This window comes from Podarcis gaigeae (genome assembly GCF_964106915.1).
Source record: "Podarcis gaigeae genome assembly, chromosome: 1".
Taxonomy (NCBI): domain Eukaryota; kingdom Metazoa; phylum Chordata; class Lepidosauria; order Squamata; family Lacertidae; genus Podarcis; species Podarcis gaigeae.
The window spans coordinates 137,715,566-137,734,869 of record NC_139678.1 but is presented as its reverse complement, the minus strand read 5'-3'; the positions used below and the strand labels follow the sequence as shown (position 1 = coordinate 137,734,869).

Genomic DNA, 19,304 nt, shown 5'->3' with positions numbered 1-19,304 from the left:
TGAACTGCATCCAAGAGTATTAAAAGAACTGGCAGATGTGATCTCAGAACCACTGGCAGTCATCTTTGAGAATTCCTGGAGAACAGACGAAGTCCCGGCAGACTGGAGGAGGGCAAATGTTGTCCCTATTTTCAAAAAGGGGAAAAGAGAGGACCCAAATAATTACCACCCAGTCAGTCTGACATCAATACCAGGGAAGATTCTGGAGCAGATCATTAAGCAAACAGTCTGTGAGCACCTAGAAAGGAATGCTGTGATCACCAATAGTCAGCATGGATTTCTGAAAAATAAGTCATGTCAGACGAACCTGATGTCGTTTTTTGACAGAATTACAAGCCTGGTAGATGAAGGGAACGCAGTGGATGTAGCCTACCTTGATTTCAGCAAGGCATTTGACAAGGTGCCCCATGATATTCTTGTAAAGAAGCTGGTAAAATGCGGTCTTGACCACTCAGTGGATTTGTAACTGGCTGACTGACCGAACCCAAAGGGTGCTCATCAATGGTTCCTCTTCATCCTGGAGAAGAGTGACTAGTGGGGTGCCACAGGGTTCTGTCTTGGGCCCGGTCTTATTCAACATCTTTATCACGACTTGGATGATGGATTCAAGGGCATCCTGATCAAATTTGCAGATGACACCAAACTGGGAGGGGTGGCTAACACCCCAGAGGACAGGATCACACTTCAAAACGACCTTGACAGATTAGAGAACTCGGCCAAAACAAACAAGATGAATTTTAACAGGGAGAAATGTAAAGTATTGCACTTGGGCCAAAAAAATGAGAGGCACAAATACAAGATGGGTGACACCTGGCTTGAGAGCAGTACATGTGAAAAGAATCTAGGAGTCTTGGTTGACCACAAACTTGACATGAGCCAACAGTGTGACACAGCAGCTAAAAAAGCCAATGCAATTCTGGGCTGCATCAATAGGAGTATAGCATCTAGATCAAGGGAAGTAATAGTGCCACTGTATTCTGCTCTGGTCAGACCTCACCTGGAGTACTGTGTCCAGTTCTGGGCACAACAGTTCAAGAAGGACACTGACAAACTGGAACGTGTCCAGAGGAGGGCAACCAAAATGGTCAAAGGCCTGGAAATGATGCCTTATGAGGGACAGCTAAGGGAGCTGGGCATGTTTAGCCTGGAGAAGAGGAGGTTAAGGGGTGATATGATAGCCATGTTCAAATATATAAAGGGATGTCATGTCACATAGAGGAGGGAGAAAGGTTGTTTTCTGCTGCTCCAGAGAAGCGGACACGGAGCAATGGTTCCAAACTACAAGAAAGAAGATTCCACCTAAACATTAGGAAGAACTTCCTGACAGTAAGAGCTGTTCGACAGTGGAATTTGCTGCCAAGGAGTGTGGTGGAGTCTCCTTCTTTGGAGGTCTTTAAGCAGAGGCTTGACAACCATATGTCAGGAGTGCTCTGATGGTGTTTCCTGCTTGGCAGGGGTTGGACTCCATGGCCCTTGTGGTCTCTCCCAACTCTATGATTCTGTGATTCTATGATTCTAAGTTTGCAAACAGTTTGTAATCGTTTAACAAAGCGATAGGTCTGCAATTTTTGATTTGCAGCAAGTCTGCGTCTTGTTTTGGAATTACTGTAATATAGGCCTCTTATTTTTTACTCTCTTTATTTTCCAACTAATTTCCTCATTAATTATCGTTGAGTATTGAGTTTCTAAGGTTTTAATTGCCTGTTTCACTGCTTCTTTATTTGCTTTATTTGGCAGCTGTTTCTCCTTTTCAGTAATTTCCTCTAGAATTTCCTGTTTCTATTTCTCTTTCAATTTCCTTTTATATGAGTTTTGTTGTATAGTGTCCTCTCACCACTGCCTTACTTGCATCCCAGACTGTCTGTAATTTTGTCTGTCCTTGATTATTTATTTCAAAATAATCAAGGCCTTTTTTATTTTTTCTACAATTTTTTGATCATCTAGTAAATCATCATATAGTCTCCATCTGAAAGAGATTTGGCTTTCTTTTTCTAATTCCATAATCAAGGAATTTGGTCTGAAAAAGTTCTGAGGTTAATTTCAATTTTTTTTACTCTTATTTCCAATTTTTTGGAAATCCACAAAGAGTCTATTCTCGAGCTGCTATTGTGTACAGTGGTGCCCCGCAAGACGAACGCCTCGCAAGACGAAAAACCCGCTAGACGAAAGGGTTTTCCGTTTTGGAGGCGCTTCGCAAAACGAATTTCCCTATGGGCTTGCTTCGCAAGAAGAAAGCCCATAGGGAAATCTCCGGGGACCTCTTTTAAATGCTAGCGGTGGGGAGCAAAGCCTTTCCCCCCCCCTCCGGCCTTCAGAAGAGGTCCAGGAAGGCCAGCGGGGGCCGAAAGGCTTTGCTCCCCACCGCCAGCATTTTAAAAGCAGTCCGGGATAGCAGGGAAGCGCTTCCCGCTATCCCGGACCTCTTCTGAAGGCAGGCGGGGGGCAAAAGTCTTTGCTCCCCCCTGCCTGCCTTCCCGGGAGAGCGGAGAAACGCAGCTGTCCCGGGGCGATTTTAAAATGCTCCCGGACGGCTTTTGAAGGCAGGCGGGGGGGGGAGCAAAGACTTTTGCCCCCCGCCCGCCTTCAGAAGAGGTCCTGGACCTCTTCTGAAGGCGGGCGGGGGGCAAAAGTCTTTGTCCCCCCTGCCTGCCTTCCCGGGGGCTTTTAAATCGCCCCGGACAGCGGAGAAGTCCTCCGCTGTCCTGGGGTTTTTAAAATGCTGGCGGGCGGCAGCGAAGGCTTCGCTGCCGCCCGCCAGCATTTTAAAATCGCCCCGGGACAGCGGAGGACTTCTCCGCTGTCTGGGGCGATCTTAAAATGCTGGCAGGCGGCAGCGAAGCCTTCGCTGCCGTCCCCCAGCATTTTAAAAGCCCCCGGGGCAGCGGAGAACTCTCCGCTGTCCCGGGAAGGCAGGCGGGGTGGGGAGCAAAGACTTTCGCCCCCTGCCGGCCTTCAGAAGAGGTCGGGGGACAGACTGTCCCCGGACCTGGTCTGAAGGCGGTTTCCATAGGAACGTATTAATTGATTTTTAATGCATTCCTATGGGAAACCGTGCTTCGCAAGACGAAAAACTCGCAAGACGAAAAGACTTGTGGAACGAATTAATTTCGTCTTGCGAGGCACCACTGTACATGACTGTAATAAGTGAACTCTGTATCAAACATATGTCTCATTCTCCATATATCTATCAAATTTAGATTTTGAGTCATATCAAAAAAAGTCTTTGGTAATTTATCTTCCTTGGTCTCTTTTTTGCTTGGCTAATCTGCCTGTCTGATCTGGAACTTCATTTAGGTCTCCCATTAAGATCATCTTTTGATCTGCAAATTCGTGTAGTTCTGTTTCTAGTTTTTTAAAGAAGAATGTTTTTTTATTGTTGGGTGCATAAATGCCAACCAATAACACTTCTCTCCCTGAATTTTAACTTGTATTATTAAGATTCTGCCTTTTTCATCCGTCTGAATCAATCTGGTTTGAAGTGCAGGATTAATGTAAAAAAAAACCCTCCTCCTTTTTTTTGTTTTATCTGATGAAATGAAATCCATACCTTTTTTTTTTTTTTTTTTTTGCTAATTAAGACCCCCTTTTTTGCAATATGTGTCTCTTGGAGGCAAATTATGTCTAATTTCTATTTTGCTATTACATGCTCAATCTGTTTGCATTTGGCTTTACAGTTCAATCCATTCACATTCCAGCTCAGTATTTTAAGATTGGCCATTGTCAGAGTCAGTTGCAATATCTGTTTTTTCTGGTATAGTGCCTTCCAATGCTAACTGCTCCAAGGCCTCTTTTTGTTCAGCTCAAGGGTCTCCCCTGCCTTGTTTGGAATCTAAGTCTCTCCTGTATTTGTCAAAGAACTCTCTCACCTGAAACTCTGATGTTAGCCTATATCTCCTTTTTAGGTATGTGAAAGAAATGCCCTCTTGAAATTCCCATTCGTATCTGATAGCTCTCCTGAGTGCTGTTGTTAAAAACCTATATTTGATTCTTCTAAATCTCAATTTCAGTGGGATCTCCCTAAAAATGTCTACTTTCTGTCCGGCAACCACAAGATTTTTTCCAAAGCTGTTCTGAAGGATTGCATCCTTCACTCTTTTTGTTACTAATGTTAATAAAACATCTCCTGGCTGCATCTGTTCTCGACTTTCGCACAATCTAATTTTGAAACAGCTCTCTGAAAGTCCATCCAACCAGTCTTTACTTTCTCCCATCCATTCTGAGATTGTCTGTGTAACAAATGTCTCCAAATTTGGCTCTGTGTCAGATTCTGGAAGGCCTCTAATTCGTAATGTCCTGTCTCTTTCCCTTAGCTGCAAGAGGAGGATCTGGTCCTACAATTCATTCTGCTTCCCTTGAACCCCTTCCACAGTTCCCATCAACCCTTTTTGTTTCTCTCTTAATTCTCCTGCCTCCTCTTTTAACTTTTTCTAGTTTGTCTACTTTGGTTTCCAATTTGTTGACCTTGTCTCCCAATATCCCAAATTGCTCTTTCAAGACTCTTCAAATGTTCAATCAATGTTTGATTGGATTTTTCCATGTCACTGTGAACCTGTTTTGTAAATTCTTGCATTGATTGAACCATTTCTTTCCTGAATTCCAAAAGTTGCTGTGCCAGAAAATGTGTTTGCTCTCTCTCCCCTTTATCTCCCGTTTCTCCTCGCACACTAGCCCTTCTAGCGGCCACCGCAGCTGCAGCTGCCACTTTCCTGGTTGTTGTTCCCTCCTTACCCAACATGTCTTATCAGTTGGTTCCCAGTGTGTTTTGATTTGTTCAAGGTCACACTTGCAAGTTCCGGCTCTATCCAGCCATAAGGTTGTTTCCCCCCTCCCAGACTCTTTCCAGTTTCCCTTTCCCTTTTGTCTGCCTTCTCCCTCCCCACAACAGCAAATCATTCAGTCATATAACAAAAAAGGCAGAGAGAAATGAAAACATCCAATAAATCAGGAGATCTAAAATGTACAATTAAAAGGGCAAAAAAATAAGAAGAAAAAATAAAAAAGTAATTTAAAAGTCTATAAAGCAAAAAGATGTTACGCCAGTTCAGTTTCAGATTCATGTCTTTAAAAACAAGGTTATTCTTTAATTTGTACTTATCTACTTGTAATTGTCTCAAACAGTGATGACTTGCAATAGTTCCAGAATTTATATCTCCATTTTATTTCTTATATGTAATCCCATGGCATTTTGTCTTGTTGTTTAATTCACAAACGTGCTGGAGTTTCAATCGACAGATCTTTCTTGGCAAGCTCTTTCAATCTCTTGGAGTATTGAAGTTACTTTGGAAGCTGTTCCAGGCTCTTTCCACTTTCTGTGGTTACCCCACAGAAATGCTGAGAGTCCCCTGGTAGCTCCCTTTCTTTCCCCTTTTCCTCTTCTGCTCCACCAATTTTTAAAATACTGTTCAAATTCCTCCAGCTGTCAGTGGGTTTTTAACTTTATAATCCAATAGGTTACTTGATAGCTAATATATATATTCATTAGAGTTAAATGTTTCAACTCTCCGTTGCTGTAGGCAGTCTCTGTGTCCCATTCACAAAAAAAATCCCTTTGCAGAGCTCATCCACAGAAATCAGAAGCTGACTTCCTGTTTTGCTTTCGTTTCGCCAAATAAACTTTTTAGCCTCTAATTTTTAATTTTAAATGTTTTATTTCACATTTACCTCTAATTGGAAGATCTGCTGCTTCTGGTGACAAATCATAGCTTCGGCAGCAGGCTGTGTTGGAGTTGAGAGCGAACTCAAGCCCCTTCCCTCCCACGCGCACAACGGCAGCTGGGAGATGTTCAGGGGGCGAGTTTTTCCACTCTGCTGGAGCCCTCGGGTCCCCACTCTTCGGGGGGGGGGTTGGGGTGCGCTGAGCTCTAGCGCCACCCTTCACGCCTTTCTGTCCGCTCCATGTTGTGGACAACACTTAGCACATTGCCATTGTCCTCCGCAGTAGACCGGAAGTCCGCTACCAAGAAAGTATTCATACTGACTACAGTGGTACCTCTGGTTACGTACTTAATTTGTGCCAGAGGTCCGTTCTTAACCTGAAACTGTTCTTAACCTGAGGTACCACTTTAGCTAATGGGGCCTCCCGCTGCTGCTGCCGCGCCACCGCCGTGCGATTTCTGTTCTCATCCTGAACCAAAGTTCTTAACCCGAGGTACTATTTCTGGGTTAGCGGAGTCTGTAACATGAAGCGTATGTAACCCGAGGTACCACTGTACTTCTCTCATGAGCTGCAGCCTTTGCATTTTGTTGTATGTGCCACTGAAAACCTCATAATGGAAATCCAAGCTGATATTTAATATATTGAGCCAGCATTCAGTGCACTGCTTGCACTTTTCAGGAGCCTACTATTCCCTTGCCCCATTACAGTAGCTTAGAGGCTATAGGCCTTCTATCTTCACACGGATGGGCACTTAACTAGCTGCTGCTATAGAAAAGTCACCTGCCTCTCAGAATCTTGAAGAAATGGTTTTGTTTTGCCATGCAGGCAGCTGGAGAGAAACAGGATAGAAAGGTCAAGGCATTCTTAAACAACTTTGACTCATGTTTAGAGCATAACTTGTAAAGCAAATGGCCCCCTCCACTGCAGCAGACAGGACTTTGTTGGGAGCTTTGCATACCAACGTTAACACTTTTTATAGTAAGTTAACCTCCGATTCCTTTTAGGTTAGGATTTTAAGCAAGAAGATTGATTTTAGCGATATTCAATCCAGATGTGGTTCCAAGGATAACATCACACATTCAGCAGGGGGAGGAAATGTAAGTAAAGATGGCGCCTGGCAAGGTACCCTGGGCCACTTTGGTGACCCTCCTCTGCACAGCCTAGTCCTTTGTGTCTTCCTACCAAGCACTCTTTCCCTTCTTGCTAATGTTTCACAGACACCTTGGTCTAGTGATGTGTTCAGCATTGTGTGTTGAGTGGTGGGTATCTCCATCCTTCCTCACAGACCACAGCAAATTTCCCAGTCTCAGTCAAAGCACTCTGCTCCACAAGACACTGACTCAGCCAACTGAAATCCACAACTATTCAAGGCCTTATAAAAAAAAAGAAATCCCAGTCCTTACAGGGCTGAAAATGTGAGAAAATATTAAGGATACAAACATAAGAGTTGCGCTTGCTTAGCAATCTGGAGGTAAGGCTAGCAATATGTCCTTAACACATGGTAGTGTTTCCTGAACAGGTGGCAGCCAGGTGGCTTAGCAAGAATAGGGGAATATAGCTGTTGTAGACCCACCATTGTGTGACTTCATTTCACACTGAAGGCCTAGTAGAATCAGAGCCAACTCGTGAGCCATATAATTTCCATATAATTTCCAGATATGCTTGACCCATTTGCACCATCTCATTTCATGGTGGGTCCAAAAGGGTGAATGAACTTTAAGTCTATCACATATCTAAGGCAATATCTGTAGTAGCACCCCCAAATGCCATTGTAAGGAAACATGCCAGTTTATGCTTCAGACACATCTGTAGTTTTTCTCTTAGAGGATAACATAGGTTAGTGAGACCAAATCGGGCCTTAGAAAGGTGGAAGTGTCCTTATGTAGCTACAGGAGCACTGAAAAATATTCCAATCAGAAATCCAGTTAAGCCACAGAAAGCAATCCTGGAACTCTGTGCAAAAAGGAAATAGAAATATGTCATACAGTTCTCAGCACACAGCACTGAAACAAACTTTCTTTCACATGAAAAAACTTAGGAAAGAACTTCACTCACCTTCCTGATTTACAGTCTTCACTTTACTAATGAAAAACCTTTAACATGGTTCTGCTAGGTTCAAATGGGAAGCTTGCTGTATTAATCTGGGTGTTTCCCTCCTTTGTGGCATGATTGTATACTACTAATCATCTATTTTCTTACAGTATCTTTCAAAGTCAAGGCACATTCATTTCTAGGTTTTATTTTCTCATTCCCAAGATATATTTTTGTATATTTTTAACAGGTGCAGATCGTAACCAAGAAGATAGACTTAAGTCATGTGACTTCAAAATGTGGCTCACTAAAGAATATCCGTCACAGGCCAGGTAAGATGGAAATTCTCGGGGGGGGGGGGGGAGAGAATTTTGCAAAATACTGATTTTCCAGGGTACCTGATGTCCATAATAAGTACTCCGGCACTGTAGGAAAATTACATTTCCTGGGGTCCCTGTCATCTGGGGTGTTGTCATTGCCACATTTGAGAGTGAAGGAAGCCTCCAGAAAAACACCTCCACTGCCACTGCCAGATAAATGTGAAACGAAGAAGATGGCTGTCCCTCCCTATAGCTCCTCTGCTGTGGGTTTGCATATTTCCCATGGTATTTTCTTTTGCTAATCTCATGTACCACTTACTAGGTTATAGAGGCCATCCATTTAATATGCATATTATTGTGTTAATATGGTTTTGGAGCTACTCCCATTCCTGATCCTGGGTAAGCAGTGGAAAGGAAAATGGAGCAGGGAGATTAAGGGAAGGCAAAAAACTCATGCCACTTCCTTCCCTAGTCACAGTTCATGCACCCTCAGGTCTTCTTCCCCAAACCCAGAAGGATTCTTCTGTTGAAGTGTTTTATATAGGCACTCTCTTAACACTCTCCGTCCATTATGCAATGATTAACCTTGGTTTCTGTTGTGGTCTGCTTCCATGTAAAATTTTGGTTTCTTTTCCAAACCCCTGACACTAAAAGTTCACAGAGGAGCATTAGCTTATTCCAGTTTTGACATTAGGCACTTGCATACATGATTATCTCTCTCTAATTGAAAGCCATTACAAATGATTTCTCATTCTGAAGTACACAGTGCCAGCTGCCCACACAATGAATGGCCTGATCTGCACATCATGGAAAGCCAAACTATGCTTACCAGGACTGCACAAATGAGCTGGCTCCTGGATGGGAGATTGTACTTCTCTCCAAGCCTTTCCACTGAGCACAGCATAGCAGCCACAGCAAAGTTTGGCTCAGCATGTCATGATCATTGTTAAGGAGGAAAGTATGTGTGTTGAAAAGTGCTTCAGTCACAGTTGGAGAGTCTTACTGTATTTTCCGACTTAATTTTCCTCCCATAACATCTAGGTGGAGGGCGAGTGAAAATTGAGAGCGTGAAACTGGATTTTAAAGAAAAGGCCCATGCCAAGGTTGGCTCGCTTGACAACGCTCACCATGTACCTGGAGGAGGCAATATCAAGGTAAGGCGCTGTCACTTCTACTTACTGAAACATTCATTCTGTGCATCATCCAGTTGCTTGTGAATACCCTGGATATCCAGACTAAGTGGTTCTACTGAAATCAGCAGGACAAGTTAGTTGTGATCCAAACCTTTATCACCAGCCTGTTTATTCTTTATTACATAGGCACTGCGCAATTTGTCTTTTGAGCCCAGGAATTTATCAATCTGGGAAGGTTAGCTCTAACGGCAGCAAGCAGGCCCAGGGGCTGAGGTGGGGCTTCTCTTAGGGAAGGCAGAAATACCTGTGAGGACTGGGGATTCATCCGGTGTTGTGGTCAGCCATGTCATATATACACTAGAGTATGATAGCCTGAGGTGGGACAGCAGGTATTAGCTCCACCACTCAGTTCACATCCTCAACCACATCATAGCTGAGTAGAGTTGCAGGAGTAGAGGTGTACAATCCCCATGAATCTTGAATCCATGGAATAAGACTGTTGAGGGTCCCCCCCCCCCCCAAAAAAAAACTTTTGTGTGTGGAAAAACCAGGCATTCATGGGAAATTTGAATATATGCCATTCTACTTACTTTATCAAAGGTCAAATTGCTTTGCTGCTTTAATATGAAATGTATTATATAAAACTTAGTACATACAATTATACTGGGGTATACTCATAAATGTATATATATGACTTGGGGTTCAACCCAACCAAACAATTCTGTAATTTTATGTTGTGAACAACCCTGTGATCTTCAGATGAAGAGAGGTATACAAATTTAATAAATAATAATTATAACAACAACAATGATTATGGATATATCCAGTATTATAGATGAAGCTGCAAACTGTTGTACCTTAATGTACCTAGTTATGTCTTGGATTTTGCCAGCTGGGAAATAAAGAGAGGTGAGAAACAGAAAGCTGTAATTCATATAGTTAATGTTTGGCAACAAGGATTTTTTGGGGGTGGGGGTTAAAGGAATTGTGTGTGCACAGCCTTCAGTTCTTTCCAAAGAAAACATTTTATCCTTTTTTATTTTGTATCTTTACAAACTTCTTTCTCTTTAAGTAGAGGAGTAAGGTTGCCTAGGAAAAAAAGTAAAAGTAAAGTGTACTCAGAATGGCATTAAATATGAAGGGAGTTCACATTATTTTAATAAGATCAGTGAAATTTCTTACAGGGGTTTGCCCATCTACAAATTCCCAATGAAGTCCAGCTGAAGAGGAGCTGCTCAGGCAAACGTCTATGAAATTAGAGTCATGGAATTGTAGAGCTGGAAGGGACCCCAAGGGTCATTTAACCCAACCCCCCTGCAATGCAGGAATCTCAGCTAAAGCATACAGGACAGATAGCCTTCCTAACACCTCTCCTGTGAGTCTGTTCCACTGTTGAGACGGTCTTATGATGTTTAGTCAGAATCTCCTTTCCTATAACTTTAATTCATTGATTTGGGTCCTACCCTCCAGAGCAGGAGAAAAGAGGCTTGCTCCATCTTCCAGCCCTTTAGATATTTGAAGGTGGCTATCATATCTTCTCTCAGCATCCTCTTATCCAAGCTAAATATATTCAACTCCCTCAACCATTCCTCCTAAGGCTTGATTTCCAGACACTTTATCATTTGCACATGTTCCAGATTGTCAATATCCTCCTTAAATTGTGGTGCCCAGAACTTGACACAGTACTCCAGGCGTGGTCCAACCAGGGCAGAATAGAGCAGTACTATGAGTTCACTTGATCTGGACACTAGACTTCTGTTGGTGCAACCTAGAGTAGGATAAGTACTGGTATTTTTTTGCTGCTGCATCATTCTGCTGATTCACGTTGTACTTGTGGTCTTCTAAGACTCCTAGATCCTTTTCACATGGCAAGCCACATGTCCTCCATGGAAGTTAATATTATTTTGATAAGATTAATGCAATATATTATGGGGGGGGGAATTGACTTGGGGAAAAATTGAAGTGAATTTGAGGGGCTCTGCTGAAGTAAAAAATCCATAGCCCTTTCATGGTAAATTAAAATAATATTTATTAAATTGACACTCTTTCTTTGGGGAGCTTCACATGTCTGCAGTTGCTGCGTTTTCTTTAGTGAGCCTGCTTTCTTTGTACAGATTGACAGCCAGAAGCTAAATTTCCGAGAACATGCTAAGGCCCGGGTAGACCATGGAGCTGAGATCATCACGCAGTCACCAGGCAGATCCAGCGTGGCTTCCCCACGGAGGCTCAGCAACGTCTCATCCTCTGGAAGCATCAACCTGCTTGAATCTCCTCAGCTTGCTACTCTCGCTGAAGATGTCACTGCAGCCCTAGCTAAACAGGGCTTATGAATTTGCTTCATTTAGCAGTGTTTGAAGTAATAATATTTAGGCATGAGCTCTTGCCAGGAATGGGCTCTGAGCAGGTGTTAACATTCATTCTTTACCATGTCTAAAATTAAGTCACATCCCAAGACTGTAGTAACCATAAAATAAAAACTGGGGGAAAGTTATATATAGATGCAGAAATTGGCCTGATTTCCATTTACAGCAGGAAGACACTGGCGTTTATGTGGGTACAATTGCAGTATATTACATTGGACAATAATTGTCGCTCTGCCCTGTCTTGCATGGAGTACTGTACTATGATACAATGCATTTTTACCTTTCATGTGCCTGAAGGCCATCCATCTACCACTTTTTGAGGAGCCTTGTTAAATACCTTGAGTTGCTCATTTTACCATTTTGTTGATGGATGGAATTAAGGAACATCTCCCATTGTAATTTACTAACAGGTTAAATTAAACTGGAGAGTCTGAATACCAGGCAGAAGGGCAAATAAAGATGTCAAAGCTTCAAAAGGGGGTGTGCAGGGTTGGGTTATTTTATATAAATGGGTAGAAGAAAGAGTCAATTAAGTTATTAACGTTGTTGAACTTGGATAATTATGTCGGTGTATAGCTGATTCCAATAAATTATTTAACTAATAATTAAAGAAAGTAGTGGGGGGGGAATCATATGAACTGTACTGGGGAAGTGGCATTTTTCTTTTCTAAAAGCAGCTACTGAAAATAAGCAATGGAATTGTGTCTGATTAGAATGTTGGTTAAGCAGCTAGGTTTGTGTCTACACTACTGGTTTCACATCCGTTCCATCTGTTTGATACAGTATTATTATAGATATATATTTCTCTGTGGCCATTTGTGATATGCCCTCTCATACTTGAATATTCTACTTCTTTATTCACAGTATCTGTGTCTCTTGCACCCTTTGGTGTTGCAATTTTAGGTATGTAAAAGTAGATGTTAGCAGGGTTTTTATTTCCCTATTCAGACTTTTAAAAAATACAAAAAGCAAAGATCTTTTAGCATGAAATTGCTTTCTGTGACATCTCAAAACTGTGACCCTGTTTTAGTGCCAGATGCAAGTCTCTTCTGTGATACGAGAAAAAATACTCTCCCTTCTTTCACCTGTACTTCCTCATTCTTTTTTTTATTATTTAATTCACCATGACTATATGGGGTCCAAGTATCTTTTTTTAAAAAAAGATTTCCAAAAAGATGGATTTGGATTCTAAATTAATAAAATAAAACTATGGTTCATTTTTTGGCATTTTTAAAAAATCCTGCAGTAAGAGTGGAATATAAAGTTATTTACTTATTTGTTTATTTTCTTTTGCTAAAGTTGAAATTCCAAGAAACAATGGGGGAGTTTAAACAGAAGTCATTTCCATTCCTTTAATGGCATCTTTGCATAGATGTGCTCAGATGCCTCCGGAGAATGATGCTCTGGAGAGATGCATACATAATGCATGTTGATTACTGGTAACATAATTAAATAAGCTTCTCATACAGCATCACCAAGGTGATGGAACTGATAAATAAATCTGCAGAATGCATATGTTGAACATAAAAAGTATATGACAAGTGTGTGTAATAATAAATAAGACAAGAACACCTAGACATTAAAACAAGTGGAGTCTAGGGGATTTCCACTACTGCCACATGGACACTAAGAGAATATTGGTGGTATGGTAATATGACACGTAAGTGGACAAATGTCTACTCATGTTATGTATGTTAGCTTTGACTAGATGATGATAATAATTGTTTATTTCAACCTGCAGATCAATTGCTCATTTCCTTATAAATTCACCTGCATCACATTTGCATGCTCTCAAGCTAAACGCTCTCAAGTACATGAACGGGTCATTAGGATGATTTTACATATTGGAAGCTTTTTGAAAAGGGCTACCTCTTCAACACCTTAATTTACAAAGTATGTATCCAGTACTGATTTTAAAATGGTTTTTAAAGATAGAAAACATCAACGGTATGATCAACCATGAGTCTTGGTAGCACCGTAAAGACTAAAACAATTACCATGGCAAATGTTTCAGGGACTAGAACCAAATTATCAGATGCACAGCTCAGACTTCCAATATATTCCAGTACTGTTCCCTTAGTTATGGAGTTCCATAAAATTTAATTAGATCATGAATATTTAAAAAAGCTTTCTAAATGACATCAGCTTATTTCTAATAGGTAAAACTTGAGCAGTGTATTGTAGAGCTTGTTCAAATTCCATGGAATGAATGAAAGCCTAAGTAATACCCTTATACATTACATCCTAAAAGCAATCTCATATTGTAAGATGCCTCATTCAGTTTATGATGCAGTCATATAATTAATAAAAAAAACCTAGCTTAGACACCAGTGCATCAGGAGGACTCTTATGGCTGTGATGTTGCTTAGACTAATCGTACAAAATACAAACACTAAGAACAAAAGAAGAGCTCTGCTGGATCAAACTAGGGGTCCATATCGCCACCGCTTCAGGAAAAAAATAATAAAGGCAAAAGAACAGTATTTTTAATGAAATGTTGTCACTCTAACTCTATTCCATTGGTTCTTGCAGATTAGCCTCTTAGTGTTTTTACATCTTTTTCCAGTCTTAGAGAGAGTGCCCTGAACCTCACGTGGACTGATGCCGATTGCCAGCCAGTCAGAACAGTGTTTAATCTGTGACTATTTTGTATTCCGCTTTTTTGGGATATAAACACATTCTAGATGGTGAAGTTATTTATTGAGTATATATGTCCAACGCTGCCGAGTCATTAATTTCATGCTGCAAATTTATCTTTCTCATCTTAAAGAGAAGTCCTTGTAATCGATAATCATCCTTCCATAGAAAGTTGCAGAATTTTGCTGAAGTCGTACAAGTTGAAGAGCCAGCAGCAGGTCATGTTATTATTAAAAGAAATGCACACACTATGTTGCAGGACTCTAGATTTTCGCTGGGGTGGTAGCGGGAGGGGGGGGCAGCCAAATCTTAACTTCCCATGCCTAAGCTTCATTTAAAAGCTAATAGCACAACAATTCAGGGGGAAGTTATCTTGTGCAACAGCCACACAAGGGCACTGCTGTTCTTCATGTCAGCAAGATAACATTTTGCTGGATTGTGCCCTATTGCAATTATCGGAAAACACATCTGTCGGTTTTATGGAGCTGGCACTGTAACACTGACTAACAATCTCTTGTAAGTTCAAGTATAATGAAGTAATGTGCACTTAGCAATTTGTGGAGAAGATGAATAAAAACATGTAGGGCTGCCATAGATGGTTCAATCAAGAAAACATCTGTCCCTTGGGATCCCTCTGTTTCTCTCTGCTTACATAGCATTTGCTTCTGTGTAATCCTAGGCATGATGAGACAAAAAAAAGACAGACTGTCAGACATTTTTTTGTCCAGCAACAGTAGTCCAAGCTGCTAATTATAAGGGTAGTCCTTTTGCCTACTGGGATATTATCTATAGAACATATATGACATTAGACATCTAACCATATGGTCTCCTATACAGCTGCAACCTTTCTCTTCATAATGGCTGTTTGCAAATATCTATGTCTGCCTAGTGTACGTCCCGAAGGATCCAAAAATGTGGACCACCAAGTCACAATAAGCATGCAAGGGGCTTTTCTGTAGTCCTGAATTCCAGGCTCCCTTCCAGAAGATAGAATGCAAATCAACATAAAAGAGGAAGCTGGAAGCCAAAGCTTCAACCTAAGCCAGGGCTGCAGTCTCAGAGCTGCTAGGCTGACCTAAGCCCACCCACGGCTTGGTAGACCCTCTGGTTTCGCTGCCTCCTTAGAAGCGTAAAAACAGGGTAGTAGTTGTTGAGCCCCCAAAAGGACACCCACCCACAGTTGAGCGGGTGGGATCAGCTTGGTTGTCCAGGCCTATCCAGGAACTGCTCTAGAGCTTTCTCTCTCACGCACAGCTGCTCCTAGCAAATTCCATTACAAATGAAGCAGATAGTGAGTTTGCAGATTTGGTAAGGCAAGGCCTAACAGTCATTTCAACTTTAGCAAAGAGAAACATAAAATTGCCTTCTGTGTGCTGGGATTCCCCCTCCCCCTTTCCCTTTTATCAAAAAGAAGAAGGAGGAAACAACACTAGGCCATTACAAAGCCTGTGTAGCCATTTCTTTTCCTGGCAATTCTAGAGCCTGTTATCATAAAAGAGGCATTTCTTGAATGGCTGGTGGTAGGTAGTTCATGTTTTTCAATCCAATTTGCAATTGTATTTGTTGCTGTATAGTGATTGTTTTGCAAAATAAAATGGCTTGTCATCTAATTGCTTGCACCCCGTCTTCTTTCTTTGCATTTCTCCCCTCCCTCCCCCAGTGGGGTTCTTAATATATCAGCATCCTCACCTGATTTGTCTTTACAAATTTTCTCCTTTTAATAATGACTCTCGTTAGTGGTGCAGATGGGCAGTTGGGCACTCTAGTCCTAATGGCCTAAAGGGCCAATTCAGGACCCTTGCCTGCACTTTTTTTTACTTCAGCACAGTGTTTCCTCAGAAGTAAACCCCTTGCCTGCAGTGCGGTTGGTTCCCAGGTCAAAATGGAGGCCTGCTTCTTCCTGAACTAGGAAAGCTGCTGCCCGGCTGTACCAATTCCAGCAGAAACTTGATATTTGCAAGACAGAAAAGAAGGAAACAGGTAATGGGGGGGGGGGACGACCTTCTAGTTTTCTGTGTGTTGAAGCGAGTATTCCTTCATGTGAGCACTCTCCCTACAGACTGAAGCAGATAGTGTTGTTGGCTAGCCTAGTATTTCTGATGTTTGCCTCAAATATGAGGTGAGCATAGGTTTTAATCCATCAGAGTCATGCTTTTCTTGCCCTCCTCCCAGCTTCCAATATCTTTCCCTCCTTTTTCCATCCAACCCAATGAACAGTGCTGCTACTTCACAGAGAGAGAAAGATTTATTTGCAGCGGCCACTGGCCTTCACAATTGGAGCAGGAGGTAAAAACGTGTATAAGCAGGGAATATTAAACACCAAACTAAATCAAAGCACCAGCCATTGTGGTTTGTATACAGAATAGAAACACTAAGCAGGTCGAATTGCCAAGCTCCAGGGCCTTTTTTTTTCTTTCAGCTGGAACTTTCTGGAACTCCATTCTGAACTACAAGGAGAAAAGTCAAATAATAAGTGTGCAAATGTTCAGATTGAGATAATGGGCCGATTAATTATTTACACTAAGCTGTGTACAAAGAGCAAACTGACAGCACATGAACCACCATTTTGGCCTCTCCGCAGAGGTGTGCATTGGCAGGATGCCACGGATTCCCCCAACCCTCCTTTGGCCTTGGGGAAATGTCATTTGGGCGGCTGGAAAAGGCCTGGCAGCAGAGCAGGTGCCAAGATGGGAGCGAGGAGAGATTTCTCTCCCACCTGCCATGGTAAGTCAGGGAACGAGGCCTAAAGGGTCTGGAAGGGTTGGGCACTTGCTGCCCTGGGCGGGATATAAATGTAATAATAATCCAAAGTATTTCCTGAATTGGAAGTGGGGTAGTTAATTCTAAGGCAGTCTAAGCTACCAGGCACTCACCCTTAAATCCTTACTGTCTTGACACAAGTTTCTGCCTCAGTACACAAGATACATTTAAAGAAACACCACATCAATTGATCCTGGGAACTAGTTTACCCCTAGCAGAGCTACAGTTCTCAATACCCTTAACAAACTACACTCCCCATGATACTTTAGGGGAAGCTGTGTGTGCTCTTTTATGTATGGCATTCACAGATTACCCTTGTATTGTCCCTATCGGCCCAGTCACAAGTTGAATAACCAACAAGGTGCTACCAGGATGCGAGGAGGCTGCTGCTAAGTTGTGCAAGAATTAGTTATAGGAAACGACCACACAGAATCAGGATCCTATACCATGTTTTTCTGTGTGTCCCCATGTATAAAACGACCCTTATTTTTTTGAACCCCAAATTAAGAAATCAACATTTTATGATTATGATGAAATAATTGGCAGTTCCGGCAGCTTCTTCATGGCAGCCGTGGGAAGGTAAGTAGTGTTTTTGTAACCCCTGTGCATTCCCCATCCGTGTATAAGACAACTCCCAATTTTTGGCAGATTATTTAAAACAAAAAAACATCAACTTATACACGGAAAAATACGGTAATTGTAAAGTTGTAAACTAGAAGCCCAAAGGCCATCTAGTTCAACCCGCATGCAATGCAGGAATCTCAACACATGGTCCCCTGCCGAATTTGAAACCATACCGGACGCTGCTCAGCTTTGCAAATGTGCTAGCAGTTTTACTGCCACACCGCTAGGATTGTTTCTAAAAGAAAGTGACAAGGCCAAATTTTTACTGAGCACCCTCTGGCACACAGCCCTTGCAAATGCAAAATGTTGGAAGGAAAAGGTTGGAAGGAAAGCTGTGGTTAAACACTGCTGCTAAGCAAACCACATTCCACACATGTTCATAGGACTCGTCTTTATTCATTGTTGCGATGCTGCTTCCTGCGTGAAAGCCCTGATAATAATGTTGTGCATTTTTTAAATACTTGTGCCTGCACAGAAACACACACGCACAAATACAGTGGTGCCTCGCAAGATGAAATTAATTCGTTCTGCGAGTTTTTTCGTCTAGCGAATTTTTCGTCTTACAAAGCACGAAATCCCATAGGAATGCATTGAAATTCAATTAATGCATTCCTATGGTCAAAAAAAGTCCTAACAAAGCCAAATTTGGTACAAGAGTTTATTAACTGCTCTTTAAAGTCACACATAACTGTAAAGAGCAGTTCAAAAATTGAAGGAACAATAAATTAAGTTTCTAAACATGACAGAAAAACATTTAAAAATCAACAAAGTGTACCGTACATTTTCTAAGACTCTGGGGGACCACTCGAAGAAGGTTCCTCTTCCACTCTTTGCTTCTTGCTGAAGAACCTGTCCATGGTCTGCTGCTTCATCCGCCTTTTCAGCACCTCCCTGAAAGGCGACATGACCGTCGTATCAAAAGTGTTCACAAGGTCATGTATCACGTGCTTGTTAGGGTGGTGCCGCTGTGCAAAAGCTTGCACATCCTTCCACTTCTGGCAAATGTCCCTCAGTTCTTTGGAGGACAGCCGTTCCTCAGTTGCTTCCTCCTCTTCCAGCGAGGCCTGCTCCTGCGCAGCCTCTGCCTGCAGTTCGACCAGCTCCTGGGTGGTCAGCTCGTGGTCGTGCTCCTCCACCAGCTCGCTGATGTCCTCCTCTGTGACCTCCAGGCCCATGGTCCTTCCCAAGGAAACAATGTCCTGCACCACTGTTGACTCTGGTGCATCAGAGTCACTTGGTGCCACACAGTCCGGCCGCAATTCAAATTTCTCTGGCTGATCCCGTCCCAGGCCGTGGAGATCATCTTCAAGCAGGTGACGATGTCGAAGTGGTCCTTCCAGAATTCCCACAGGGTGATGGTGGTGCAGTCAGTCACCTCGAGGCATCGCCTGAAAAGCTCCTTGGTGTAGAGTTTTTTGAAATTGGCGATGACCTGCTGATCCATCGGCTGGAGCAGTGGCGTGGTGTTAGGCAGCAGGAACATGATGCTGATGAAGCTGAACTCCTCCAACAAGTCCTCCTCAAGGCCTTTAGGATGAGCAGGAGCATTGTCCATCAGAAGCAAAGCCTTCAGCGGCAGATCGTTGTCCAGCAGGTACTGTTTGACAGCAGGGCCAAAAGCAAGATTGACCCAGTCCACAAACAGCACACGTGTGACCCAAGCCTTACTGTTGGATCGCCACATGACATTCAGCTGCTCCTTGTCGACCTTGTGTTTCTTGAAGGCCCATGGGTTCTCCGAGTGGTACGCCAGCAGGGGCTTGATCTTCAGGTCGCCGCT

At 42.4% G+C, this 19,304-nt stretch overlaps 1 protein-coding gene and 1 long non-coding RNA gene across 41 annotated transcripts in view; one reads left to right on the top strand and one right to left on the bottom strand.

The window, feature by feature from the left end:
• The window catches only part of MAP2 (microtubule associated protein 2), a 334,330-nt gene extending 318,580 nt beyond the window's left edge, over nucleotides 1-15,750 (top strand). For 34 of the 40 annotated variants that reach the window (XM_083703182.1, XM_083703157.1, XM_083703180.1 and 31 more), the window contains 4 exons: nucleotides 6,661-6,753; nucleotides 7,938-8,019; nucleotides 9,049-9,161; nucleotides 11,255-15,750. In XM_083703182.1, the coding sequence (XP_083559308.1) occupies nucleotides 6,661-6,753; nucleotides 7,938-8,019; nucleotides 9,049-9,161; nucleotides 11,255-11,470 (504 nt within the window). In that variant the 3' untranslated portion in view covers nucleotides 11,471-15,750. The remainder of the gene's footprint in view (nucleotides 1-6,660; nucleotides 6,754-7,937; nucleotides 8,020-9,048; nucleotides 9,162-11,254) is intronic. The other 6 variants (XM_083703179.1, XM_083703177.1, XM_083703166.1 and 3 more) reach the window with 1 other exon arrangement.
• A 616-nt stretch (nucleotides 15,751-16,366) lies between these two features.
• On the bottom strand, nucleotides 16,367-17,302 carry LOC310833927. The gene is made up of 2 exons (XR_014559006.1): nucleotides 17,214-17,302; nucleotides 16,367-16,587 (listed from the first exon to the last, which is right to left on the bottom strand). It is a non-coding gene; the product is annotated as an uncharacterized lncRNA (long non-coding RNA).
• Nucleotides 17,303-19,304: the final 2,002 nt, after the last annotated feature.